The 27,738-nt window shown below is 43.1% G+C and overlaps 1 protein-coding gene across 1 annotated transcript; it reads left to right on the top strand.

The window, feature by feature from the left end:
- Positions 1 to 230: 230 nt before the first annotated feature.
- Positions 231 to 25,216, top strand: DYNC1LI2 (dynein cytoplasmic 1 light intermediate chain 2). The gene is made up of 13 exons (XM_045814939.2): positions 231 to 386; positions 563 to 636; positions 2,696 to 2,812; positions 6,862 to 7,092; positions 12,103 to 12,272; positions 13,341 to 13,434; positions 14,442 to 14,577; positions 16,697 to 16,808; positions 17,368 to 17,427; positions 18,208 to 18,249; positions 18,648 to 18,765; positions 20,296 to 20,412; positions 22,236 to 25,216. Exons 1-13 carry the CDS (start codon positions 280 to 282, stop codon positions 22,334 to 22,336), a joined length of 1,479 nt encoding a protein of 492 aa, XP_045670895.1. The 5' UTR covers positions 231 to 279; the 3' UTR covers positions 22,337 to 25,216.
- The last annotated feature ends 2,522 nt before the right edge of the window (positions 25,217 to 27,738 follow it).

Raw genomic sequence — 27,738 nt, 5'->3', positions numbered from 1 at the left:
CCGTCCGGGCGGCTCCCCTTCCAGCCGCCGTCGCCTCTCTGCGCATGGCTGCCCCGGCGGCCGCCTGACCGCCGCCCACCTTCCACCACCGCGGCGGCCTCACGACCCTGTGGGAGCTCGCGGACATCGTGGGCCCGGCGGAGTGCGGCGGGCGGCGTGGACCCTGCAGGGCGGGTGGCGTGAGGTGTGGAGCGGCGGGCGGCGGGCGACCCGGCCAGGGTCCTCGCGGGTCCTCGGCGGGCCCGGGGGAGGGCCCTCTTTGTGGCTGCAGTTGGCAAGATGGCGCCGGTTGGGGTGGAGAAGAAGCTGCTGCTGGGCCCCAACGGGCCCGCCGTAGCGGCTGCCGGCGACCTAACCAGTGAGGAGGAAGAGGGCCAGAGCCTTTGGTAAGACCGCGAGGCGCCCGGGCTGAGTCGTCTGGGTCGGGGAGGGCGCGGCCGGGCGGGGAACCGGCCGGACTGGGCTGGACCGTCGGGCAGTGTTATCGGCTGTCGCGGGCAGCGTAGGTCCGGTCGGGTCCAGACTAGTCCCGGGGCTGACCGCTTCGCTGTTATCCCCACAGGTCCTCGATCCTGAGCGAAGTGTCCACCCGCGCCAGGTCCAAGCTGCCGTCCGGCAAGAACATCCTGGTCTTCGGTGAGCGCCGGAGGCGGGGCGTTGCCCGGGGAGCTGGGGTGGGCGAGACGGGCGCTCCTCTCACAGGTCCCAGCTTCTCTCTCCCTGCCGCTTGCCCGCAGCCTGCCTCGCCCAGGAGGGCTGGAGATCCTGGCTGGACAGCCGGAGAGTGGCCAAGTCCACCGTGCCTGAGGTTGGGATATCTCTTTTGGAGAGTCCAGTGATGCTGGAGTTGTCGGCACATTCCTTAGTCATTTGGCCGCAACATCAACCTCGTTTTAAATGTCCGTGATTCTCTGCGCTCGTAGCTTAGAAGTTCACCAAATTGCGGTTGTGGGTGGGTGGGTGTGTGTGTGTGTGTGTGTGTGTGAGAGAGAGAATATGGGAAGGTTAGGTGAAGGAGGTGGGGGAACGAGATGACTTGGGGTCAGGTTTAGAGATGACACCGGGCCCATTCCTTCATCTTCATTAGCAGTGCGCAGTCGCGGAGACTCTGCAAAGGACAGTAGGTCTTGGAGTCCTTACTAGGGACTTTTCCTGCATTATTCCAGCCCTCACTGCTGGGTTACCTGCGTCAGGTCTCTTAGTGTGTCTGATTTCAGTTCCTTCTACAAGTGAGGGAGTTTGATCAGGTTCATTCATCCAGAGAACCCATTTGTTGAGTCGTTCCTGTAGGCTGGGCACAGAGACAGCACAGACATCCTTCAGACATTGCAGAAGAATCTCAGGCTAATGAGAGACTGATATGTTGGTAATTGTGCTACACCATGCTTACATGGCAGGATTATTGTGGGAGCATCACATTGCTTGATGTTTTGTGGGAGGGAAATTTTGGGGTCAGATGTTTTGAAGGCTAAGTGTTAACATGCAGGGGCACAGAGGGTTAGTGTTTGCAGGAACATAGAGGTGATAGGAAGGTGTGCGGGTTTAGAAACTGCCAGAAGCTCCTCATGGAAGGTGATGGATGAAGTAAGTTGGGGCAGATTGTGAAAGACTGAAGAGTTGATGCTTTTTCCTGGAGACCCCTGAATCTCAAGGGCCTTTTGTTCCCCCTCCATCCCCTAATCCTCCTGCAATAGCTGTTAGGGTCGTTTTCCCAGTGTTTTTGAGGAAAGTTTATAGTCTTTAGGTGATGATCACTACAGAAGGTAATAGAGGACCTTTAGTGATCTTCATGAAGTGGGGCATTAAGGTCACCAGATCTGTATTTTAGAAAGGGAATCTGGCAGCAGAGTTGCAGGTGGCAAAAATGAGCAGGTATTGAAGTCAGGCTGACAAGTGTTCACCATGGCCCAGATGGGATGTGGAGTATCTGAATGCAGTAGTGGCGTTGGGGATGGAGAGGAGGCCTTTGATCTGTGGAATGCCTCTCAATTCTCATGTCCTGTAATTCCATATTATTAAATCCTAGGGGTGCCTAGTAATGTATCTGGGTGGTGGTTTGTGTTAATGTTTAAGGTTTCTTTTTCGGGGGTGGGGGTGGTTAGTTTGGGGGGGGATGAGGAGGCGCTTGATAATTACTGAGACTGTGCTTTAGAGTTTTGCTCAGGTCTGTAATTATTTTCATCAGTTTCCTAGCCTTCAGGATGCTTATAAAAGAGAGGTACTGACATCAAAAGTGAATAATAGCTTCTGTTCTTCATGATTATGAGACAGGATCAGACTTTTTTTAGTTCAAAGTTTCTGGGCTTAAAGGTTAATTATATTTTGAAGATTTCTTGCTTTTCTTGTAGTAAAAGTTTATTTTGTGAGAAACTGACTCCACTTTTTACTTTCACTTCTCTAAATGCATGTCTTATAAATTGTAGGTAGGGCCTGTGGACCTGCATTATTCCTTCCCTTGTGAAGTAAGGATGACTGCAGTAGAATATCATTTTAGAGCTTGGAATTTGCTACCTTTATCACCATCCCCCCAACCACTCTTACAGCAAAGCTTGCTTTGTTTATGATGAATGCAGGTGAGACCTCAGCAGCAGGCTTTGCGTGAAATTTTTAGTTGTCACTTGTGTAAGTGTCAAGACTCTCCGCCCTTGCCTAGAATAAATGGCACTCTTTGCCTCCTTACGTATATCGTTTGTAGGTGAGGATGGCTCTGGGAAAACAACCCTCATGACTAAACTTCAAGGAGCTGAGCATGGCAAAAAAGGAAGAGGCCTAGAGTATCTCTACCTCAGCGTCCATGATGAGGACCGGGATGGTAAGTAAAACATTGATCCATGGTGAGGGGTATATGCATGTCTCAGACTCCATGTTTGTGGCACCTGCAGTGTGTCTAGTTATTCTCAATTTTCTGTTTAGTTCCAAGAGAGTTAGTCACAGGGGAACAGATGAAGCGTATGTCTTTGCAGGACTTTACCCACTTTTTTTTAAAGTTTATTTATTTAAGTAATCTCTACATCCATCACGGGGCTCAAGTTCACGGCCCTAAGATCAAGAGTCGCATGTTCTTTTGACTGAGCCAGCTAGGCGCCCCTACCCACTTTTCCTTTTTAGAGTATGTTAATAAAAATGGGGAATTGGGACTGTTAGCTATTGCTTTGGGTAGCCCCCAGTTGAAAGGAGATATTGATGGTAAAGTTGCAAATGCACATAAAGGTAGTAAGAAAGATGTTCTTAAAAGCTGTGGAAAAAATAAATACATAAACACTTTGGACTTTTCTATGAGAGAAATCCTTGGCAGATTGATTTGGGCACATTGTTATTCCGCCACATCCTAGTGGAGAATCTGAAATTGGTATGATTCAGAGAATAACAGCTTAGTAGATATTCACAGTAGAGTTTTCTGAGTCTTTTTGTGACGTTGTAGAAATGCTAATTTCCTGTGTTTCTTTCAGTGGAGGAAATAGAGGCTTGGAGGTGATGATGTTCTCTCTTAATTCCTTATCTCTAGAATATGATTAGTAATAGTTTCTACCTGGAGAGTAGATGGGAATATTAAAAGTACATGATAAGCACTCTTATCAAGATTAGATATTACTTAAAAGTTCTTTCTTGTAGGTATAATTATAAGTTGGATTGGAGTAGTCGTTTTTGGTTACCACTACTCAGTGATGCCTCTTTTATAAACTTTTAAGCTTTATGAATGGCTCTAAAACAAATAATCATTGGTGCCTTGATCTTTTCATTTGTAAGAAGGTTATCTGTGTAGCCTAAGGGTGAAATATCTGTGTTAGATTACCTTATATTTGCCTTTACCCATTATATAAGGGAGCAAATCACACCACTTCTGGTTCCCCATTTCCTTATTGCTAAAGTGAAGAAGATGGACCCATGTCCTTTCTAGCAATATAATCTTTGATCTCCAAGAGTTATTTAATAGAAGTCCTGGATAAGGGTCTCTTACTAAACCTTGGAGACATGCATTATGTTAATGTTAACTGAATGATCATTTTAGAACCCCAGAGACTTGCTTCCTTTGCCATGCCGAACATTGCCTGGATGTTATGAAAGAAAGGCAGGAGGTAGGCCTGGTGCTGAGGGCTCTTCTTGGGTAAGGAGGACAGGCATTCAGATGCCCAGCTGGGCCCACTAGCATCAGTGTGGGTAAGTCTGGGACTAAGGGGCCACTGGGCCAGGCTTGGAGGGCTTCATGTTATCTGAGTCTTTTGCATCCTGTTTTTGTTGGGCAGCGTGGTTATTGTGGAAAGCACTTGGGTTTTAGAGCCACCAGAACTGGTTCAGAGTCTTGCTTCCGTAATCACTAGCTGTGACTGACCTAAGCCCTTCACACCTCAGTTTCCGTATTTGTAGAATTGGGTAACAATACCTATTTTGTAGGTTCACAGAATGAGAGGTGGCATATGACACAGTGGTAGCTCTTGTACCCTTTTGAAAGTACAAAACCTGGTGTAGATATTCTGTGAATTTGCTTACATCAACATGGCATAAGCATATATCATGCCAAAGCATCATATTAACCATACTCCCTTGCCTTTGAGTTGAAGAACACATTAACATTTATTTCAGCTTCCTTAAGATTGCCTTAAAAATTTCCTGGTCTCTGCATTTTTAGGCCACCTACTTGCAGGTCTTTTTTTGATGGAGAAGTTGCCCTTACAAGTAAGTGGTTAGTTATACATCTTTCAGGAATAGTCTTTTTTGTTGTGTAATATGAGTGGATTATAAATGACACATTTTGCAGACAATCACACAGGTAGAGAAAATGGTCCCTGTCTTGTCCCTGGTTTGTGGTGGGGCACGACACCTCAAAGAACCACTGCGTCCAGGGTTGTGGGCATCTGTTTAACATCACATGTGGTGTGTGTGATCTCCATGCACATGGGTGATTATGTGTAGTGGGCAGTGGGAAGAGAAGCCGAAGAAAGGAACCACGCCTGCTGCGGGGAAGGCATTAAAATCATTGGGCTTCAGGTACAGAGCAGTATCTTTGAAGACATCCACAGAACCCAACCAAAACCACTGTCTAAAATGTATTAGAATTTTGAAAGTTTAGTTAGATGCGGATACCTTATTAGACTGTTGAAATAAAGTCGTGAATATACAATTTTAACAGCATGTAATTTAATGAATCGATTACACAAAAAAGGATAACTAATGGAAGATAGGTTTTTAGAGTGTATTTTGGAATTTGTTGGGAAAGAAGTTAGTGAAATGATACTTTTGATTGTAGGAGTTCTCCTTCAAGGCACTTTTGTAAGAAAAATATTTGTCAAAAATGATACCTAAAAACTTTTTTAAATAGGTTATCATTGCGGAGAATTATCTTCTGTGGTTTGATCATCCAGGTATGATTTTGGAACTATGTGCTTCATTAAATGTCAGTAGTTGCACATTTGTGTGTGTTTAACTTTTTATTACGGAAAACCTTTAAAAATAGGTACAACATAGACTTAGGATCATGAACCCCAATGTATGTGTTAATTTGCCTTAAACAGTTACCTTAAACAGTTCTTCAGCAGTTTTATTTCAACTGTTGTCTCACTTGCTTCTCCTTTCACTCCACATGGATTATGTTGAAGCAAATTTCGGACGTTATGTCATTTCATTTGCAAATACTTCCATATGTATGTTTAAAAGATAAGGATTTTTTTTAAAGTTTTTTTATTCATTTGAGAATGTGTGAGAGCACGAGCAGGGACCCTGGGATCATGACCTGAGCCGAAGGCAGATGCTTAACTGATTGAGCCACCCAGGAGCCCCTAAAAGATAACGATTTTTAAAAATATAACTTTGTTCTCATTATACCAAAAATAACTAATTCCTTAATATCACCAGGCATCCAATAATTCATACCTCAATTTGCATATGTAATGATTTTATCTTGGCATTTAAACACAAAGGTCCTGTCTCTTTGGCAGCCTTTGTAGTGTATGAACTCCCTGCTTAGTGTGCCTGACAAGAAGAGCTTGTTTAACCACAGGCTCTGCGGCACAGCTTGCTGCCCCACAGATTGCTGATATCTGAGGAGAATGGATTAGGTAGACTATGGTGCAGTTGACCAGTGAACATTTTAGCTTTTATATGTATGTATCTTTTGATTCTTATAGAAAGCTAAAATGGCCTTTTTATTCCTCAGACATTGCTGGAATCTCTTTAAATGTGGATATTATATATTATGGTAATTAAAATTTTCTAAAGTGTAGAAAGTTCGCTAGACACCTTGATCAAGGGTTACTTCTCACTGAGCACTTGAGCTCTTTCCCGAAGAGGATTTCTTTTTGTGTTTTGTCTGAAATTCTATGGTTGTCACCTTCAGGTTCTTTTTTTTTTTTTTTTTTAAGATTTTATTTATTTATTTGACAGCACACAAGAGTGGCGGAATGGGGGAAGGGTAGAGGGAGAGGAAAAAGCAGAACCCACTAAGCAGGGAGCCTGACACCCTGATGCAGGGCTGGATCTCAGGACCCCGAGATCATGACCTGAGCCGAGGGCAGATGCTTAACCTGAGCCACCCAGGCACTCCTCAAGTTCTTTTTTTTTTTTTTTTTTTTTAAAGATTTTATTTATTTATTTATTTGACAGAGAGCGAGAGAGACAGCCAGCCAGCCAGCAAGAGAGGGAACACAAGCAGGGGGAGTGGAGAGGAAGAAGCAGGCTCCCTGCAGAGCATGGAGCCCGATGTCGGGCTCAATCCCAGGACCCTAGGATCATGCCCTGAGCCAAAGGCAGACGCTTAACAACTGAGCCACCCAGGCACCCCTTCTCAAGTTCTTCTTGATGTGGCTTTTTTTCAGCTGTGCTGATGGTTATTGTCAGATAGTAACTTAGCTTTACTACTTCTTTTAGATCACACACGCTGCAATGTGTGGATTCTGGATGGAGACCTATACCACAAAGGCTTGCTGAAGTTTGCAGTTTCTGCTGAATCCTTGCCGGAGACCCTGGTCATTTTTGTTGCAGACATGTCTAGACCTTGGACCGTGATGGAATCTCTACAGAAATGGGCTAGTGTTTTACGTGAGCACATTGATAAAATGAAAATTCCACCAGAAGAAATGAGGGAGCTGGAACGGAAGTGTAAGTAAAATAGGATTTTCTTTTTTCTTTTTTTTTTTTTAAGATTTTATTTATTTTTTTGACAGAGAGACAGCCAGCGAGAGAGAGGGAACACAAGCAGGGGGAGTGAGAGAGGAAGAAGCAGGCTCCTAGCAGAGGAGCCTGATGTGGGGCTCGATCCCAGAACGCCGGGATGATGCCCTGAGCCGAAGGCAGATGCTTAACGACTGAGCCCCCCAGGCGCCCCTAAAATAGGATTTTCTTAATTGGAAAATTCACTAGTGTCTTTGGATGGTTCAAGCCACGTTCCTTTTCACAGTGTCAAAAGGTTACAAAGCTTCCCTTACAGAATATGTGGTTTTGTTTGCACCATTTATTTCAGAGTTTCTCTTGTAAATTCATTAGTCAAAAAGTATCTAAAGCAGTGTTTCTCTCAAGCATCACAGTTGAAGAAAGTAAGCGAATCCATATTCCTTATTATCTTCGTTGGTTCTCTTTTAAAATAAGGGTTCTTTCCTCATCCCTCAAATTTGGATCAGTTCTGTGGGTCTTTTCACTTTTGTGTTAACTTTGGCTGCCGAGTTAGCATCAGTGGTTGTGGAGACTTACTGTGGAATCTGCAGCTTGAGTCCATTAACCTGGGATTCCATTGAGGCCCCTTGGACTCTCTTATTGACAGGTTTAAAGGAAGCCCTACAAAAGACAAATCTTTCAGCTTCTATCTTAGTTCATTTTGGAATCCAGCAAGTATGATTTTAGTTACAAATAGGAAGGTCATTTTTTTTTGTTGTTATTAAAATGAAAGGCTATTTTGAGACTAAGGACACCCAAGTCCTTTTGACAACAGAGAACTTTCAAATTAAACAAAGTTTGTTTTGTTTTGTTTTTCCTTATTGTGATTCAGAAGCTTATTTTTCCTTTCCCTTGCTTCTGTGCACTTACATCAGCTTCTGTCCACTTGCCAGGGAAATGGGAGGGGCAGGGGTTGAGGCTGTGGCTGTGTGCAGCAGCAGCAGCAGTCTTGGCCAGGGCAGGCTGGGCTCAGCCTGGCTTTTTGCCACAGGATGACATCATTCCCTTTAGTGAATTAATAAGGGCTTCTAGGGCATGGCACATGGGATCTTCACACTTACTGGCAGACGGGTTCAGAAATTTTGATGTGCTCTCTAAATCAGAACTCTTGTTGTGTGTCTTCCTTTCATAAATTCCTCTTGCTCCTGTCCCACATTAGCTAAAACAGGGAGTTTAACATCTAATTCTTTGGTTTGCCTCATGCGTGTTTGTTTCCCGGCTCACCCTCCTGTGTGCTACCGTGGTTGTTATGCAGCTCAGCTCGTCTATCTTCAACCACTGACATTTCTAGATAATGCCTCTTTTTCCCCTGGAACAGAGACCTTAAAGACAACTCCTTAGAATAGTTCTGAGGCTGAAGAGCGGTTTGTCTTTCACTGCCCATTTAGCATCTTACCCAGATTAATGGGTTAATGCCTTGGAGATTTCAGTCTCTGAATCTGTTTTCTTAGTGTTACAACCTTGTGAAGATTTTTAAAACAGAAAAAAAAGAAAGATCAAGCCAAGGATATTGTTCTTTCCCACATAGGGAAAGTGTCTGTCTTATACTGGGTCTGTTCTAGGCATCGGAGATGCGCACAGCAGACAAGATGCCTACTCCTGGAACTTTGTGTTCCCGTGAACTATTGAATTTATTTTGTGCTTAGTCATTGATGTCTGTCACTTAGGATTAGATTCAGCTGCTTGTGACACAAAACCCAAAATAACAGTGGTTTAAACAAGACTGAAGTTGATTTCTCTGTCCTGTAAATGAAATCCAGAGGTAGGCAATTCCAGCCTGAAAAGCAGCTCTGGGAAGGCAGGTCAAAGACCCTGGTTCCTTCTGCTTATTGTTTTGTCATCTTTAGGGTGTGGTTCTCTTCCTCTGGACAACTAGAGCTGTAGTCCTCACATCCGTGTTCCAGACAGCCCATGGAAGAAGAGGAAAGAGGGACTGAAGGCAGCGTGCCTATTGTCTTCCTAAGGAGGCTGGGAAATGTAGTTCTGTATGGCCGCGTGTTCTGTGTATCGGGGTTGGGTTTGCTTACAAGGAGGAAGAGAAGAGAGGACACAGGAGGGGAACTAGCAGTTGCTGCAACCACATCCATGTCTCATGACTCTGGTTAACCTTCTGAAGGCCTCTGTTGTTTTCACTGCCCTTCCTCTGAGATGTTTGGATGGTAGTCATGCCTTTGTGTTGCATATTGAAGGCGTGCCTTTGTTAGTGCTGGCTTTAGGTTGCATTTTCATAAAGCAGTCAGCCATCTTCTTGCTCATGAGACTCCCACTTGGCCCATCAATTGGACTCTAGGTATTGTATTAAATGAGTGAAGGGCTGTCACCCAGCCTACTTCCAGTACAACACCAGTCTCCAGTCTGCTGAGTTTGGAATGCTGCTCCACGACACGCCACTCTTTCCGGATTTGTTTCCCCAGGGCTCCTGAATCTGTGGCAGCTGTGTGGCTGGCAGTGACGGGGGAGGGCAGAGCAACCCCAGAGCTGCTAGAAGGTGGTGCTTGTGTAGGTTAGTCTTCCCTGCTTTATGTCTGGGACTTCCCTTGCTTATCAAATAGAGAAAAAAATGAGGTGCTGTCTGTGGGATCTTTTCAGGACTGGAACCAGTGGGTGATCAGTGAGGTAGGAGGGAAAAGATGAGAGAGAGAGGCAGCAGCTAGGGTAGAGTACTCTGATCTTCCCCTACCCACTCGCTAAAGGGGGCCCCTGGGGTGGACTATGAAATATTGTCCATTCCACCATTGGAGAGAAATTGTTAATACTGTGGTATGTGTGCACCCTAAGGGAAATGCTTTTTTCCTTTTATTTTTTTATCTGAATTACATGGTCATGTTTTTATCCTCCTTTTTCACCAACCTATATGTTATGAACACTTATTCTGCCTTCCAACTTATTTTCTAAAATGCTGAGTTTTTTTTTTTTTTTTAAAGATTTTTATTTATTTATTTGACAGAGAGAGACAGCCAGCGAGAGAGGGAACACAAGCAGGGGGAGTGGGAGAGGAAGAAGCAGGCTCCCAGCGGAGGAGCCTGACGTGGGGCTCGATCCCAGAACTCCAGGATCACGCCCTGGGCCGAAGGCAGACGCTTAACGACTGAGCCACCCAGGCGCCCCCATCTAAAATGCTGAGTTATTAAAAACACATGCGTTTCCTACAGTTGCTGGATAGCCATAATTAAGTCATTCCTTTAGAGAGTGACTAGTCTAACCCCGGGCTTCCCAGCTATTTTTACATCCTGGCATATGTAGAATATAGCAGTTCATGCAGTGCACTGGGTGATGGAGTTTCCTGGAGGTCACCGTTGGAGCTGCTCCACCCCTGCCTCTCTTCCCATAGCCACTTAGCTCACCTATAACTTTCTCTAGGCTCTGCCATGCTCACTATTTTGGAATTCCTGGTTGAGTGCCTCATGTGGTGTTCGGCAGTGATAGGTATTAACCAGACTTAAGCCATTGTAGTTTCCATTGATTTGAAGATTTGTTAAAATGCTTTCAAGGAGAAAATTTGAGAACTTTGATTTCTTCAAAATCCTTCAACAGCCATGCTAAGTTCATCAGAAAACCCTTTTTGTTGTTTTTTTAATGCAGTAAAGGTCTCTTGAGTGTTTATATTGACAACGAAATTATATGAATGAGCTTAATAAAGAGAAATTGTGGGACACCTGGGTGGCTCAGTCGGGTAAGCGTCTGCCTTTGGCTCAGGGAGGGGATGATCCCAGGTTCCTGGGATTGAGTCCCAGCAGGGAGCCTGCTTCCCCCTCTGCCTGCTGCTCCCTCTGCTTGTGCTCATGCATGCGTTCTCTCTCTCTGACAAAGAACTAAAATGTTAAAAAAAAAAAAAAAAAGATTCTTTCCCTCTCCCTTTGCCCCTCGCCCCTGCTTCTCTTAAAAAAAATGTTTGAAACCTGTTCTGTGGATGAAGAGGAGTATGTAGCACCATTCTGTTGGTTCCCTTTAATCCATTTATTTGCATTTTCTTAATGAGCATGTTGTGGATGAGGTTAAAATGCATTTTGGTCCTTTTGTCCTATTGGATGTAGAAGGGTATAGAGCTGCATGTTTGCTGCTCTAGCTCAAAGTAGCTTTAATTATCATATCCTTGTTTTCTGGCCTGATAAGTAAGCCTTGAAGTATCCATGAAGAGGTATGGGTCCGTGAGCTTTGTGTTCACTTAAGCTTAACCAGGACCATGGACCATTCTCAGCTTGAAGGCCCTCCCGTGGGATTGCACTCTTGGCCTGAAGTAGTGACTGTGTGCGCCAAGAAGTGGACATTATACTGCTGACTCCTTCGTGTGTTAGGCAGGAACAGGTCATCAGCACTGCACAGTGTCTCAGGATCTCCTAAAGATGAGACTGAGTCCACAAGAGTGAGGATGATGAAGAGATGTGGATGGGCTGGCCAAGCCCAGCCTCGCTCCTTAGTGCAGACATATGTTAGCTGTATAGAAACCGCATGTTCTTGTGGAATTCAGATGATTTTACTAGTCTCATTTTTTAAAAATATTAGGTATATAAGAAATGTGGCTTTTTTCATAATAGAAAGGATTAAAATCTTAGAAGTTTTTAAAACCTGTTTAAGGGGCACCTGGCTGGTTCAGTTGGTAGAGCCTGCAACTCTTGATCTCGGAGTTGTGGGCTCAAGCCCCACATTGGGTATAGAGATTACTTAAAAATAAAAATCTTGAAAAAAAAATTAAAACCTTTTTAAGAGTTGGATATAGTTAAAAAATGTCCAGGGGTATGTCTTTGCTGCTCGGAAGTTATAGTGCTCAGACTGGAAATATCAGAATTGGCATTTTTTTGCATCACTACCTTTAAATCCCTAATATTGCAGTAGATAGAGTTGGGAAGTTTGTCATAACTCTTTATGTTTTGTGCTTATTACTGCCTTTTTTGGTTTTCTGAAACTGGCGTGTGCATTTTTTATTTGTGTGTGATTTTCTTTTCCTTTTTACACCTGTAGTTGTGAAAGATTTTCAAGACTATGTTGAGCCTGAAGAAGGTTGTCAAGGTTCCCCACAGAGAAGAGGACCTTTGACTGCAGGTCCTGATGAAGAAAATGTTGCCTTGCCTCTTGGTGACAGTATGCTGACTCATAACCTGGGAATCCCAGTGTTGGTGGTGTGCACAAAGGTATGTGCCAGGGAATTGTAAATCTGGCTGGGTTTGGCCAGTGTACAATCACCATGTGAAAGAAACTAAGGAGCTTTACTTGTGTGTCTTCCTGTGGGAGAGTTGTATGAATTTGGGATTCATTAAGGTACATTGAATAGGTCAGGCTGGAGAATATTGTCATTTAATGTTGCTGCTGGAAACATGACATCACTCAGTTTGTTCATAGTTTGAGTTAATCTCTCCATGAAGCACTGTCAACTTTATTGAGTGATTCAAACGTAGAACTAAAAGCAGTTTTCTTAAGGCTCTGTGAACCAGTTGGTCTAGCCCAAGCTGATGGTAAAAAATAATGTAGAAGAGCAGAATTCTTCAGGGTTTTGGTCTCAAAATCTGTTGGATTTGAGATGACTTTCAGAAAAGAACACAACACTCAGTAGAAAAAGAAGGAAGGAAACTCAAAGTTTCAGTTTCTTCTACCCTGTAGTATGATGATGTGGGAATGAAAATTAAGTTCAGTCAGAGAGATATAAGATGTTTCTCTTACAAAAGGAAAAAAGTAGCTTTAAAAACATTTTGGGTTTTTGGATGCCTGGCTGGCTCAGTCAGAAGAGCGTAGGACTCTTGATCTCAGGTCGTTGAGTTTGAGCCCCACCTTGTGTGTAGAGATTACTTAAAAAAATAAATGGACTTAAAACACACACAACATTTTGGGTTTCAAGAGCACTTTATTCTCAACCACAGAGAGCCGTTCACATTATATTCTGTGAGACAGAAGTCCTGTGGAGTGTGCAGTGCACAGCCATGTCCCACCAGCCTGCTTTCTGATGTGACTATGTATGGTTCTTAGAACAGTTGTGAGGTGATCAGACTGTTCTATTCCCACTTTATAGCTCTGGAAACTGTGGCCCAGGGTGAAAGAAAAATCTCCAGTTGTTTTTGACTCTTGTGTAATTATTGCTTAGACCTTTGGCTACGGCTTTCTTCTTTGGAACGATGATACTTTATTTCTAAAGAAGGTGCTGTGCCCATCCTCAGCAGGGAGAGAAGCAAAAAGATGACTCCTTTCTCTTTCTGTCTTCCCTGCAGTGTGATGCAGTGAGTGTCCTAGAGAAGGAGCATGATTACAGGGACGAGCACTTTGACTTTATCCAGTCACACCTACGGAGGTTCTGTCTCCAGTGTATCCTTGGAATGCTGTGTCAGGGCGTAAGAGCACAGGCTCCCCAGAGCACAGTGCTAATCCAGGCTTCTCTCCAGATGGGGCGTCTTCAAAAAGCTAAAGTACTTCCTGAATCCAGAACAGTCTTCTGCCATGGAGAAATTGTATACATCTTTTTACTAGTTTTGTGTTTTACTGTATTGGAATATGAGACTTAATAATTTGTGTCTGTCTTTCATCACTTTGTATTTTTAATGCTGTACATTTGATAAGGCTTTCATATTAAGAAGAAAGCCGATATGGATAGTCTCATTACCAAACTACTTTTATTGTATCTTGGAAGTTTTCTTAAACTTTACTTTTTTGCAGAAAAAGTTAATTACCCAACACAAGATTATTTTAGATGCCACAGAGTTTTTCCCATATGTTTGTTTTGTGCTGTCCATGCAAGAGATACTGTGTCAGCAGTCTTTTGAGTCTTATTTCTGTAAAAATACAATAGCAGTTGGTGCTGTGGTCCCATACCCTGGCATATGGGGGTTAGGGATAGGTTCCTACCACTTCCTCTGGGCCTTTTATCTTGTCCACCTCAGTGGAGGGTGCTGATACATGTTAGGTACCCATCTCTTATAAAAGATGGGCTTAATGTTAAACTGGATCCCATGTGAACATTTGTCTAAGAATGAATCTGTGTACCTTGGATATGCTGAGGGTGTTTTCTGGGCTAACCTCAGGGCCAGTAACTTGACTGCTTAGGAACCGACCTGATGGGTCAAAAGGTAGCAGTCTACATGTTAAAAAATGAGGTGCGTGTGATCTGCCAGCATTGACAGGCTTTATGCTTTTGATATGGTTCATCTGTTATGATTACCGTTTTAGTTTTAAAAGTTTTAATACTTTCTATTGATAATGAATGTATCGATCAAAAACTGATTCACCTGTGAATAGTACTTTGAGGATTATGCTTGTATGTGTTTGCTTTTATCTCCTTCTGCAGTGAATTTGTTTTCCTTAAGCAGATTGATTAGATGGAGCAGCCTTGATTTACACATCAGTGAAGGAGGAGAAAAACCTTGACTTGTTGTATAAGTACATTGTTCATAAAACTTATGGCTTCCACTTTATCACACCTGCCTTAGTTGTGGAAAAGGATGCAGTTTTTATGTGAGTTCCTTATAGGTTATTTCAAATGCTTCTTTTTATAGTACATTTGCTCTTCACATTTTATCCTTCCAAGTAAGGTGCCTTCTGTCTCTGTCATACACAGCCAGCTTTCTGCCGCCTTGGGGCGAAGCACTTGAGCTGGACCTCACAGGGGATAGATACACCCAGCTCCTCTCCAGATTACTTGCCATTCTACCTTTAGTCTAAGGGGAGTAGGTGGAGTGAGGTCGGGGGTGCTGCCTTTCTTCTTTGAGAGCAAGGTGCCAAAACTTAAGCCAGCCATTTTTCCCACTTACTGTCAGCTCTGATGGAATACTGGCTGGAGGAGGGAGTTGAAGTGTAGGGAATTGGGCTTTGGGGACTCTGATATCTTCTATTGAAGCATTTGATTTCTCTGCCCATTGGAGGGGAAGATTGCAGGCACCTTCATTGGTGTACTTATCAGCATGGGCTTTAGCTATACTGAATACTTACTGTGTTTTTGGCATTTCATATTTTGAGAGCTAATGGGGCTGATGGTCTTGGGCAGAGATTTAGATACCTGTTTGCTCCAGTTTGTGTGATCGTGAATGAATGTTGAAGCCGTGTGGCCTCTGAGAGGACTTGTGCTAGGAGATCACTGTTTGTAGGCTTAGATATTCTCTCGACTTGGAATTAGAGTTCCTTTAGCAACTACTGAGCACTTCCTATGTGCCCAGGTTCTATGCTAAGGATGCAGAAATAAACAAGGTGTGGTCCCTGCACACAGCACTGGAGGGTAGGGGTTGGGCAGTAATAGGGTAGTGGAGGCAGTATGGCAGGGAGGGCAGAGGGGGTGATGCTGAAGGCTGAATGTGTGTGTGCTAAGCAGGCCAGAAGGAATGGAGGGACAGGAGGGACAGTTTCTGAGAAGGCTGAAGTTGTGAAACCCTAGAGCTCTGGAGACTAAGTAAGGTTGCTTCCTGAACATTCAGGGAGAGCCTCATTCGGGCTACTCACAGATGGCAAAGCTAGAGGCTTGGATGGATTTTTAGAGAATTGTTTTCCAGAGCAATCAGGCAAGCACCAAGGACACAAGCTCAGTGAGTGGTATGTGAGTGCCCGCATCGCTTGGGATCCTGAGGAACAGGAAGCCGAGGAAGATGCTTTGGGGATTTTCCTATTCTGGAGAGAAGAAGCATCTCACAGCTTCTGAAGGCTGCCTGGGTCCTGGTGGTATCTTAATCACACCCTGTCCCTTTGCATCTTTGATCCTGTTGGTAGTTTAGCTCTTTGGGAGCTGGTGAAGTCAGCAAAACCATTCAGATGGAGTACCCTGGCTAAGAACGCCATCTGGGTCCTAAAGCTGTAAAGCAGGGCTTATGTGGGGAAAGGGAGGCCTGTGAGAACAATCAGTTGCCATTTTTTAAAGTTTGTAGAGTTCAAAAGTATGTTGTTCAGGGCATTTTACAGTTGCTCTTTTAGGAGAGTCTGGTGGGAAGGTAGGCTACTGCAGCTTAACTTAATGGAACCTGGGTGCCATCCTGCTTAGTGGTATCAATCAGGGCAGGACCCATGTAGGAGCCTCAAGGACTCCTTGTGTTCCTTTGGTTTGGGGCTCAGGCGAGTGTAGGTTGTGGTGCCCTCCTTTGCTCCACATCTTCCCATGCCAGTAACATTAATGAAGCAGGCCATAAGAAAACTGTTTTCAGAGGAGTTCTCAGAGAGAGTTCCTCTACACTGAAGCCCAAGACAAACAGCCTCATCCTGAGCTCTGTTCTCTGTACTATTCTCTGCATCCTCCACTCTGTCAGAATAAGGCCCCATTGTATCCTTGCTTTTCTGGGTGGAGTCGTGTGAAAGCTCTGAACACTTCTGTGGGTCAGCATGTGTAGTCAATAAGATCTCATTCTGGCTCCTTAGATCTTGTTCCCCGTGAGCTCAGTCTGGAGCAGGACCTGCAATGTCAAGCTGGAGGGTTATGCCAGCACTAAATTTTGACTTGTCTGCCACAAGTTACAAGCCAGTCCCAGCAACTACAGACCAGATCTTGTGGGAAAGGCTCTCACATAGGAGCCCTCTCTAACTCGGAATGTGCTCTACAGTGTGCTGTGAGGCAGTCCCAGGAGAAGCAAATCCATCCCTATTTCCTTGCTTTTAGACCTGCAGGTTGGGACAATGAAAAGAAAATAGCAATTTTACATGAAAATTTCACAACTGTGAAGGCAGAAGATGCATATGAAGATTTTATTGTGAAACCACCTGTGAGAAAGGTACCCAAGTCCCTCGCTTTGAGTTGTAGGTTTTGTGTTTTGTTGGGGGTTTGTTTTTTATGAGAGAAGAAATCTGTAAAGAAATACATTTTACATATTGAACCACTTTCAGGGGAAGAAAAAAAGTAATCCAAGGGACTTTAAAAGAAAAAAAAAGGTCAGCTCAAGTCTAGTATTAAGTAAATGGCTCCAGGTGGTGGGGCATGAGTGATGGAGTGCCCACGTGGAGTTGGGCTAAAGTTTCCACTAAGTCCTGAGAGTGCCACCACTGCCTCTGGATAACTGTTGGGAGATCCCCGTGCTCCTCTGACCTGCAGGCCTGATCTGGGAGGTGTTTAGAACCAGCCAGACTTAAAAATGTCAGTTGGCCACATGTCAAGGCTAGTCTTGGAACAGAGTTGGTTCCAGGCTAGAAAAAACATAATTGTGCAGTTGCAGCAGGGATTCTCCCCAGGCCCGTATTGAGACCCGAACCCAAGATTCTTTCATCGAGAATTTTGAAACTAGTTTGGGTGTTCTTGGTCTGTGACCACAAATGAGTATGTCACTCACTTCACAGCTGGTCCATGACAAAGAGTTGGCAGCGGAGGATGAGCAGGTGTTCCTAATGAAGCAACAGGTAAGAAGAAGAAGAACCAGTGAGGCCAGAGCAGAGGCCTTCTCATGCATGAAATGCCAGTCCCTTGGGGTGAGGTTGAGGGCATCAGAGCAGTTTAAAGGGGTTGTAACCAGGTCTCCTTGTTCCCTCCCATTTCTAGCATTGGTACAGAGTAGGGGTTATACCATCTGCCTCAGGTGATCCCCTGCATGCTTGCAGCTTCTCAGCAATGAGAGGTTTAGTATCATTTTAAGTCACCTTTCTCTCTGGAAATTAGGTTTCCTGGCATAATACCTCCTGTGCTGACAGTTTACCAAGTGCCGTGACCTCACTTCCGTTATTTTACATAGCCCCACACAGCCCTATGCATGAAAGTGGGTGAGCTGACGTATCCGTTTTGTAGGTGGGGAGAGTAACTTCCCCAGGCTGACAGTTGGGAATGCAAACCCACTCTCACCTTTCTGTTTTGCTATGACTTAGACATGTCTCCTACCCAGTCACGGGTCTGCCTCATGGTGCAGGCAGCTCAGCAGGCTGGGGTGTTGATGGTTCTTTTGTCAGCCGGTCCTCCTTTCTGTGCTCTCCTTGCTTCCTTAGCTCCAAAACTGATTACTTGGATTATTTTTTTCACCATATACCAAATTGCTGAATTTAAATTTCTTGCATGCATAATATAAAATCTGTGACTTTGTTGTTGTTAATGGCGCCCTCTAGTGGAACACTGGGAAGTAAGTGTTTCTACAGACCTTCAGTACACTCTGCAGGCCTTGGTTAATAGCCACTGTGTCTGTCTCTTTGCAGTCACTCCTTGCCAAACAGCCAGCCACGCCCACGAGAGCCTCTGTGAGTACCTTAAACTAAACAGGGGGTCAAGGCCCAGTGTTGTAGGTGTCATCAGACTTTACGGCATTATTTCTAAGAGTTTATATTTGTATGAGATTTTGTATTTTCAAGGAAATTTGGTTTCCCTGAAGGCCCAGGGCCAGGAACACAGTAGGGACTCAGGAAATGCAGGAAGGAATATATCTCTGGGAAATAGAGTGAGCAGGCTTTCTTATCTTGATATCTCTTCTCTAAGGAGAAACTAAGGTCTAGAAAGAGACTGAGCTAGAGCAAACTCCCAGTCCTTCACCCTTCTCCCTAGACTGAAAAATATCCTGCAGAGAATGTCTTCATTTTTGGAATATGTATTTCCTGTTATTTTTATGCCTGTGTATAACTTGGGCTGGTTTTGGACTTAGGAATCTCCTGCGAGAGGACCCTCTGGCTCTCCAAGAACTCAGGGCCGGGGAGGGCCAGCCAGTGTGCCTAGTGCCTCCCCAGGCACATCAGTAAAGAAGCCGGACCCAAACATCAAAAGTACGTATCCTGTCTCTGTGGAGAGTGTTTAGTCTTAGGCCTGAGCCCTGAAGGGCCTGGGTGGCTGGGTTTGGAAGGTGGAGACTCATGGCAGCTGGGCTGTTCTCTTCCCCCAATAAGGGGCTGCTTTCCCCTTTCCCTTGCTCAAAGGGAGGGGGCTCACGGTTGGGCAGGGACTAAGGCCTGTCCCTTTGTTGGACTCAGTGGCCTTTGCATCTTGCTCTGTGTAAGACCCCAGTTAGGCTGTGCGGCTTCCTTCAGAGAGCAATACAACGTAAGTCACTTTTTTTTTTTTTTTAAGATTTTATTAATTTACTTGAGAGAGAGACAGAGCATGAGCAGCGGAGAGAGACAGAGGGGGAGAGAGAGAGGGAGAAAAGTAGACTCCCCGCTCAGCAGGACCCTGGGATCATGATCTGAGCCAAAGGCAGACACCTAAATGACTGAGCCACCCAGGCGTCCCAAGAAGTCACTTTAAAATCTGTATTTTGAGAGGCGCTTGTCTGGCTCAGTAGGTGGAGCATGCGACTCTTGATCTCAGGGTTGTGAGTTTGAGTCCCATGTTGGGTGTGGAAATTACTTAAAAATAAAAAATCTTAGGGTGTCTGGATGGCTCAGTCGGTTGAGTGTCTGCCTTTGGCTCAGGTCATGATCCCAGGGTCCTGGGATCAGGCTCCCTGCTCAGCGGGGAGCCTGCTTCTCCCTCTCCCTCTGCCTACTGCTCCCCCTGCTTGTGCATGCATGCGTGCGCTCTCTCTCTCAAATAAATAAAATTTTATTTAAATTTATTTTTTAAAAATAAATAATCTTAAATAAATAAGTAATAAATTTTAAAAAATGTGTTCTTTGAGAGGCACCTCGCTGGCTCAGTTGGTAGAGCATGTGACTCTTGATCTTGGGGTCATGAGTTCGAGCCCCACATTGGGTGTGGAGGTTACTTTTAAAAATAAATAAAGTAAAATACAATGAAGTGTGTATTTTGAGTCCTTGGTTTTGTTTCTCATTTTTATATGATTACCATTTATGAATTGTGGGATTTTCTTCCCCCTTCACTTCTCCTGTCAAGCTCAGTTACTTAATAGTTTAAATAGCCCTTATCCCAGTAACTTAGTAATACCCAAAGATGTTGGCTACGGTAAAACTCGCAAAACAAAATGTTATTTAGTCCTTGCATGTGTGATAATTATCTTTTATTCATAATGAGAGCTTTTCACAGCATCTTTGGAGTGTTAAGGGCTTATGAATCTTTGAAAAACACTGTCTTGTGGACAGGGGGATGTTGTGGAGCATGAGTTATATTATGTCCCCAAACAGATGGAAAATGTAAACAGGTTTGCACTTACTTAATCATGCTAACACGTAATTATCCTTGGCAGTGGCCGTATATAAGAAATCAGAGTAAGTGAAGTGCTCATTGTCTGGGAAAGATGACAGCCACAAAAGGATAATTCCGGGCTGAGAACTACGTTTGTGGTGGTGGTGAGTCCTCTGTGCAGTGGTGTGATGCTACTTTTCTAAATGTTTCCTTAGATAATGCAGCAAGCGAAGGTGTGCTGGCCAGCTTCTTCAACAGCCTGCTGAGTAAAAAAACAGGTTCTCCTGGAAGTCCTGGTGCTGGTGGTGTGCAGAGCACAGCCAAGAAGTCAGGTACTGAAGGGCCCTTGGAGACCTCTGATCCTTGTGGTTGAGCAGTACTGGAGGTGGGGGGAAGGACAGGAGCATCTGCCTTCACCTGACGTGCAGATGCTCTGTGTTCTGAACAGCCAAGCAAGTAGCACATCCCTACCTTATACCGAGCAGTACACTTTACAATAGGATTACCTTATTAGCATGCAGGTTTCCTTGGCGCATTTAAGGTGGGATTTATGTAACATTGGATTCTTAGGAACTGACTTTTGGGTGAATTGAGGTATATTTTTAACTGTACATGTGGCCCTGGTGTCGGAACTATTCATGGGAGGTCATGGTCTAGAGTGTAACATAGACATTTTATTTATTATGTTTAATTTTCTGTGAGGCTTTATAAAGATTTTTGTTCACTGTCCCTAGTCTTGTCTTGAGCTGGAGTCTGTGAACCTTCCCTATCTCACTGGAGGGTCATCCTTTCCTCTTCTATGAAGCTCCCCACTTGTCACACACACTCCTGTCTATGGCAGCCCACCCTCCTGTTCTTCCATGTGGGCAGTAGGGCGAGTCTGTCTTGGAGGCCTTTGAAACAAAAGAGCCAAGTTCCTTGGGAATTACGCATTTTGCCAGGAAGCTTGAGGCCGTTTTATTTTTTTAAGAAATCAGTTATTTTGGGGCGCCTGGATGGCACAGCGGTTAAGCGTCTTCCTTTGGCTCAGGGCGTGGTCCCAGCGTTATGGGATCGAGCCCCACATCAGGCTCCTCCGCTATGAGCCTGCTTCTTCCTCTCCCGCTCCCCCTGCTTGTGTTCCCTCTCTCGCTGGCTGTCTCTATCTCTGTCAAATAAATAAATAAAATCTTTAAAAAAAAAAAAAAGAAATCAGTTATTTTTTTTAAAGATTTTATTTATTTGAGAGAGAGAATGCGTGCACGCGCACATGAGCATGGGGGAGGGGCAGAGGGAGAGGGAGAAGCAGGCTCCCTGCTGAGTAGGGAGCCTGTTGTGGGGCTCGGTCCCAGGACCCTGAGATCATGACCCGAGCCGAAGGCAGATGCTTAACCAACTGAGCCACCCAGGCACCCCAAGCTTGAGGCCATTTTAAAAAGGGTTTTGCTTTTACTTTTCCATTGACTATAAGGAATGTTAATACAGTATTTTCCCTAATCGGTGTTTTTGGATGGAACGAGGTCCTCAGGAGATCACTCCATCCTTAGGTCAGCCAGGCCATCAGGGGCTCCTGAGTTCTTGGAGACTCCCAATCGGGTCTGGTGGCCCCGGGCTGGTATCCCCTAATAGGAGATAAGGGTCATTTTTAGGCCTCAGTTAGCATTTGATAACAAAAGAATATGAGCACTGACTTTGTGCAGTATTGAAATGTTTGGCCTCAGTCTTAAATTCTTATTGAAACATAGTGTTTCTAGACTACCCATGTGAGTTAGAATGTTGTAATTAAAAACAAAACCTAAACACCTGTCTGAGGCACAGAAAGTAGATTGCGGTATACAAGAAACTCACGTACCACCTCTAAGAAGGCAGTGATGACAGTGCATGGGGTTGGAGTTGGGTGGTGAGAATGTTTTCAGAAAGGCCCTTATATTTGGCACAAAGGCATGCCCACACAGGGGGCAGTTATGTATTCAGGGGTCTGTGTTCCCTGGGTTGGAATTAAGAAGGGTTGAATTGGGGTATCTTCTTATAATCATTGCGATGAAAAAAGACTTGCTTTCATTCTTATTGAGGTTGATATCACCACAAATGATTACAGAAGTCAGTGTAATATTAAATGTTCCTTTCAGAAAAATAATTTTTCCCATCACTGCTGCCTTTTTTTTTTTTTTTTAAGGGCAAAAGACTGTGTTGACAAATGTTCAGGAAGAACTGGATAGAATGACTCGAAAGCCAGACTCCATGGTAACAAACTCTTCAACAGAAAATGAAGCCTGATCCTCCTCAAAAAGTGCATATGTAAAATGACCAAATAACTATGTATATTGATCTGCTAAGACAAGGATTTTTCTGATATGGCACATGCTATCAGTTTTTTGGGGCAGGGGAGATGAACTTAAAAAATACTTCATTGACTCGTCCGAGTATGAAATGCACATTTAGGAAGGTTACGTGTCAGACCCCTTTGTTAAGGATAACCCTTGGACTCTCAGGCATGCGGCTCTCGTGGGAAGCAAGTGGGCTTCTTGTGGAAGGTAAGGTAGATGAGAGAAAGAGGGCCTGCTTTCTTTCAGGGTGGAGTACATGAGACCAGGAAATCATTGATCAGAGGGTGATTAGTCTGACCAGTTGCGTGTTAGCGAATTCACTTGTTCTTGGGAAGCAGATTAAGTAGCAAGTCCAGGAAAGAGAAGGACTGAAAGGAGGAATGAGAGAAGTGATGGTGGGGAAGCTGAATGTCGAAGGAGATGAGGAAGGCGGAGATGAGCAGTGTGAGTAAATACTGTGTGGTCAGTAGAAAGTCGAATAATCATTTTTAAGATTTAAAATCAAAAGCATTTCCAAACTAAACACTAAGAAAATGGGAATTAGACTTGTTCTGAATGCATCTTTAACTTATGACAGATATGTAGAATGTGGGGGTGCCTGAGTCAGGTGGAGCTGACACAGGGGTGGGGAAGATGGCAGCTGCCTCAGAAACACGTGTGGCACAGGCCATGTCCTTGTGGGACGTGCTGGGCTCCATGGATGTCCATCAGGGCAGACAGTCACTGTGGGGTGTGTTGAAAGTCAGCAGTTACAATTAGTTTACTTTGACTTGTTTTCTAAATAGCTCCTGCTTTGTTTTTTAAATTAAAAAAAAATTTTTTTATACTACCACAGGCTGGCCTACTAATAGAGAATGGGTAACCAACCTCTCATTTTACCATAATGCAATGTGCTACAGAAAGTTTGAGGGAGGTTTGTAATGTAATTGCACTCTAATGAATTGGCTTGCACCAATCCCTGCCTTACGGTCTGTGGAAACCTTCACAGAGTTCCATTGATGCAAAAGGGTCTTGTCCTAGCTCTCTGGTCTGATCAGTGCTATCAGATGGACAAATAAGTGTGAATGTTTTATATTGAAAATGGAAATGATACATTTCTCTTGTTTGTGTTTTTCATAAAAGGTAGCGTTTTTTTGTTTTTTGTTTTTTCTTATGGAAATAAGAGTTTCAGTATTTCCCTTTAGGGCAAATTCATACACATTGTCATGTCATACCACCATTCTGGAAATGACTTCTGTGGATTTGAAATGGCACTTTTAATTTTATACATGACATAGAACATTTGAATGCAAACACTACCATTGATTTAATGTATAAAACATTTGTTGTCAAACCAAGGGAAAAAAAACCACAGTTCACTTATGTGGAGTTTACTTTTTTTATATGAAGTTTGTTGTACTGTGTCTGAGCATAACTTCCCTAATGTCATTACTTTTACATACCACATTTGACTGACCACTAACCTAGTACTGGGCATAACTTAATATCCTGTGTTATATAACAAGACAAGACTCTAAGACTGTCTTGAATTGCTTTTTTGTAAAGGTCTGAACACTGTTAAGGAGAAAGCTGAGTATTTAGTTGCCTTTCCAACAAACAAAAACATGTTCTTTGTGCCAGTTTTAATTGTTAAAAATACACTTTTTCACCCCTTTTTAAATTTAGTTTTTGTTTTTAAATGTATTGTGGCTTCCAGTTACTAGATTGTCCAGATAATGACAGTAACTGACTGTATAAGGATAGCTGTGGTGTAGTGACCAATAGGTGCCCAACAGCTGTGGCCACACTGATGGTGGGGTCACTTAATCCCTCTCTCTATAGCAGCTGGGGTGGGGGTGGGGACAAAATAATGACCTCAGAAACAAGAATTATTGGAAAGGCACATGCCTACAGGGGATACAGTGTGATTTCAAATTTTACTGCAAAATTTTACTTTAAAACATTTTTTTGTCATTTAAACTGATGAGCACTTTTGTGTCAATATAAAATGTACTAAAACTGATGACATGCTAAGACACCTGTCTTGTGAGGAAAGGTTTCTTGGAGATCACTTTTAGTTTCTCATGACAAGTGGATGCTCCTAGTAGCAGAAGACACTGGTGCGTGTAATGTCATGTGCTCAGTGGTTGCCAAAGTCTACCAACTTTGGGGAGCTGTAGGGTTCTTTTTGGGGGCGGGTGGGAGGAGGGGAGATATTTTTTGTTATTTTGAGGTTTTCAAGCAGTGGAACCAAAGGCCGAACAGTAAACAGCCTTTACTTTTTAAAGTAAAATTGATTTTATTTGCAGAATACACTTGTATGGTAGACTGTTAAAGACAATTTTATGACTATTTATATATATTATAGTGGTTACATCTGCTGTCTGTCTATAAAATGGAAAAATCAAAGAAATATGCCCAACCTTGAAGATGTGGCCACGATAAGGGCCATGAATTGGTCTTTCCTAAAAATGCAACGGGTATGCTGCTAGAATTATTTAATTTTGTTTGCACTTTTTTTTTTTGATTGGCATTTAAAAATCACTATTTAAACTGAAGACGTTGTCGTGTTTTATTAGTTTAACAAAGTTGAAAGTGACTGCTCTGTACATCATGACCTTAACGATGTTGATGCTGTAAGTGAAAGTTCACTGTCGTCTCTATACTAAGTTTATTGGTATTTTTAACTTAAAATTAGGACTGCAGATTATTCCCCCACCAGCCTTAGTCCAGGGGTGTGGCTCTAACCGGATGCAGTTATGCAGTCATGTGGAACCTTGCTTTCTAGTGCTGGAAAAGAAGATGTCTCTAATTACTGGCTTCAATAAACACGAATCCAGACTGCTTACAATTTTTGGTGACTTTCTTTATGATAAATCATCTCACTGGAGATAAAAATTGAATTGTCTGTTAGTCATATGGCCTGTCTACCGTGTAGCAAAAAATTGTATACCTCTCTCACTAAAAGTTAACAGAAATTCTGTTAAAGAAGAAACATCTTGAAGCCATATTTTGAGGTATGTGGAGTTCTAAGCTGCAGGTACAGTACAGTGGGGTTTTTGAGTTATCCAGCATATTTTCTTGCCTCTTAGATAAATTTTGTATCCACGGAATTGGGCTTTTATTTAATTCAGAAGTCTTCAAGCTTCATAGAAGAATTTCAGAGCAACTATACCATAATGTTTTTTACCTGTTTAAATGGGGAACAGTAAAATATGTTCAAGAAAATCACATTTATTGTATTAGAGATACGTTGTTTCTGTTTATTACATTTAACTAAGCATGTTAAATTTTTGTTCTTTAAAACTGATTTATTATACACATTTTCTCCCAACTTATTTTGAAAAATTGTAAACCTACAGAAAAGTTGAAAGTATATTGAATACCCATGTTGGTTTTTTTTTTAACATAGATTCACCAGTTTTTAACATTTTTGCCACATTTGCTTTCTCTTTCCCTCCATTTCTTTCTCTCTCACGTGCACACACAGACGCATGCATGCACAGGCTTTTCCCTCCCTAAGTCATTTAAAGTAAGTTTTAAACATCAGGGCATTTTACCCCTAAATATATTTGACAAGTCCAGGTCAGTTGTCTTATAGAAAATCGCACATTCTGGATTTGTCTTATTGTTTCCTCATGATTCGATTCAGGTTAAATGCTTTTTGCAAGAATACGTAAGTGAGGTTGTGTATGTGCTAATGCATCACATTGTCTTGTCCCTGTATTGGTGATGTTGGGTTTGATTCTCGGGTTAAGGTGGTGTCCCTCAGATCTATCCAGTAAATTGTGGGTGGTACTATTGAGTATTTTGGTCTTCAGCCACCTTTTACACATCAGTTATAAGCATCCACTCATGATCCTTGCCTAAATCGTTACCTCATTAGGAGTCTTAAATGGTCACTTTCTTATCCCGTCATTCCTCCTGCATTTATTAGCTGGCATTCATTTATAAAGAGGAGTTTGCTTTCTTCCCTCTCCCTTTTTGGGTGATAGTTTTCACTGTGAATTTTTAAATTCAGAGTGTTATAATCTAGTAACTCATTCTTTTTGATGCTCAAATTGCCCCAGATTTGATGAGTGGGACCCCCTTCAGCCAGCTGTGTCCTTTTTATTGAGCTGTAATCCACAACATAAAATTCACCACTTTATTTTTTCATTTTTATTTTTTTAAGATTTTATTTATTTGACAGATAGCCAGCAAGAGAGGGAACACAAGCAGGGGGAGTGGGAGAGGAAGAAGCAGGCTCCCAGTGGAGGAGCCTGATGCGGGGCTCAATCCCAGAACGCCGGGATCACGCCCTGAGCCGAAGGCAGAGGCTTAATGACTGAGCCACCCAGGCACCCCTAAAATTCACCACTTTAAAATGTTCAAGGGTTTTTAGTGTATTCACTGTGTTGTGCACCACTATCAAATTCCAGAACATTTCCATCACCCTAAAAAGAAACCTCATACTTATTAGTCCAAATTCATCCCCCGCCCCATTATTTAGCGTAATGTTTTATCGATTCATCAATGTCGTAGTGTGTACCAGTACTTCCATCTCCTTGTATGGCGAAATAATGCTCATTGCATGGATAAAACTACATTTGATCCCCTTATCAGTTGATACACATTTAGGTTGTTTTCAGTTGTTGGTTATTATGAATTATGCTGCTAGGAACATTCATATATAAGTTTGTGTGTAAACACAAACTGTAGGCACATACCTAGGAGTATGTGCAGGGTCATAAGGCAATTCTGTTTTAACTGAAACCAAATTGTTTCCTACGGCAACTAAACCATTTTACGTTCCCACTAGCAACATATAAGGGTTCTGATTTCTCCACATCTTGGCCAACACTTGTTCTCTGGGAGTTTGTTGTTTGTTTTAATTATAGCCATCCTAGTGAGTATAAAGTGGTATCTCAGTGACTAATGATGTTAAGCATCTTTTCATGTACTTTCTGGCCATTTATATATCTTCTTAGAATTCTCTATTCAAATACTTTGCCCATTTTTAAATTAAGATATTTGTCTTACTGTTGCATTGTAAGAGTTCTTTATATATACCAGTCACTAGACTCAGATACAGCTGTGTCCTTTTGCTATGCCCCCATTGGTCTTAGAGCATTTCCTTACTTTCTGGCACAAAAAGATGTTTCAGGCTCACCTTGGATTTCCTTTGCCTCTAACCTGGAATTAGCTATTTTTCCAAAGAGTCCTGGTTCTTTTTAGTGGGAATTGGCATTTAGAACCAAGGTCTAGACTGTAGGCATGCATGATTAACGTTACTGGATGCTGTTGGATCTAGGCCCTTTCAATGGACATACGATGTATACTTTTTTCACTTAACATTGCCTAAAAGTTGATTTATATGAGTTCCGTTCTTCT

This window comes from Ursus americanus, chromosome 21, assembly GCF_024610735.1.
Source record: "Ursus americanus isolate L20-20 chromosome 21, mUrsAme1.1.p, whole genome shotgun sequence".
NCBI lineage: Eukaryota > Metazoa > Chordata > Mammalia > Carnivora > Ursidae > Ursus > Ursus americanus.
Note: the sequence above shows the minus strand (reverse complement) of the source record. Positions and strands in the feature narration are given on the sequence as shown.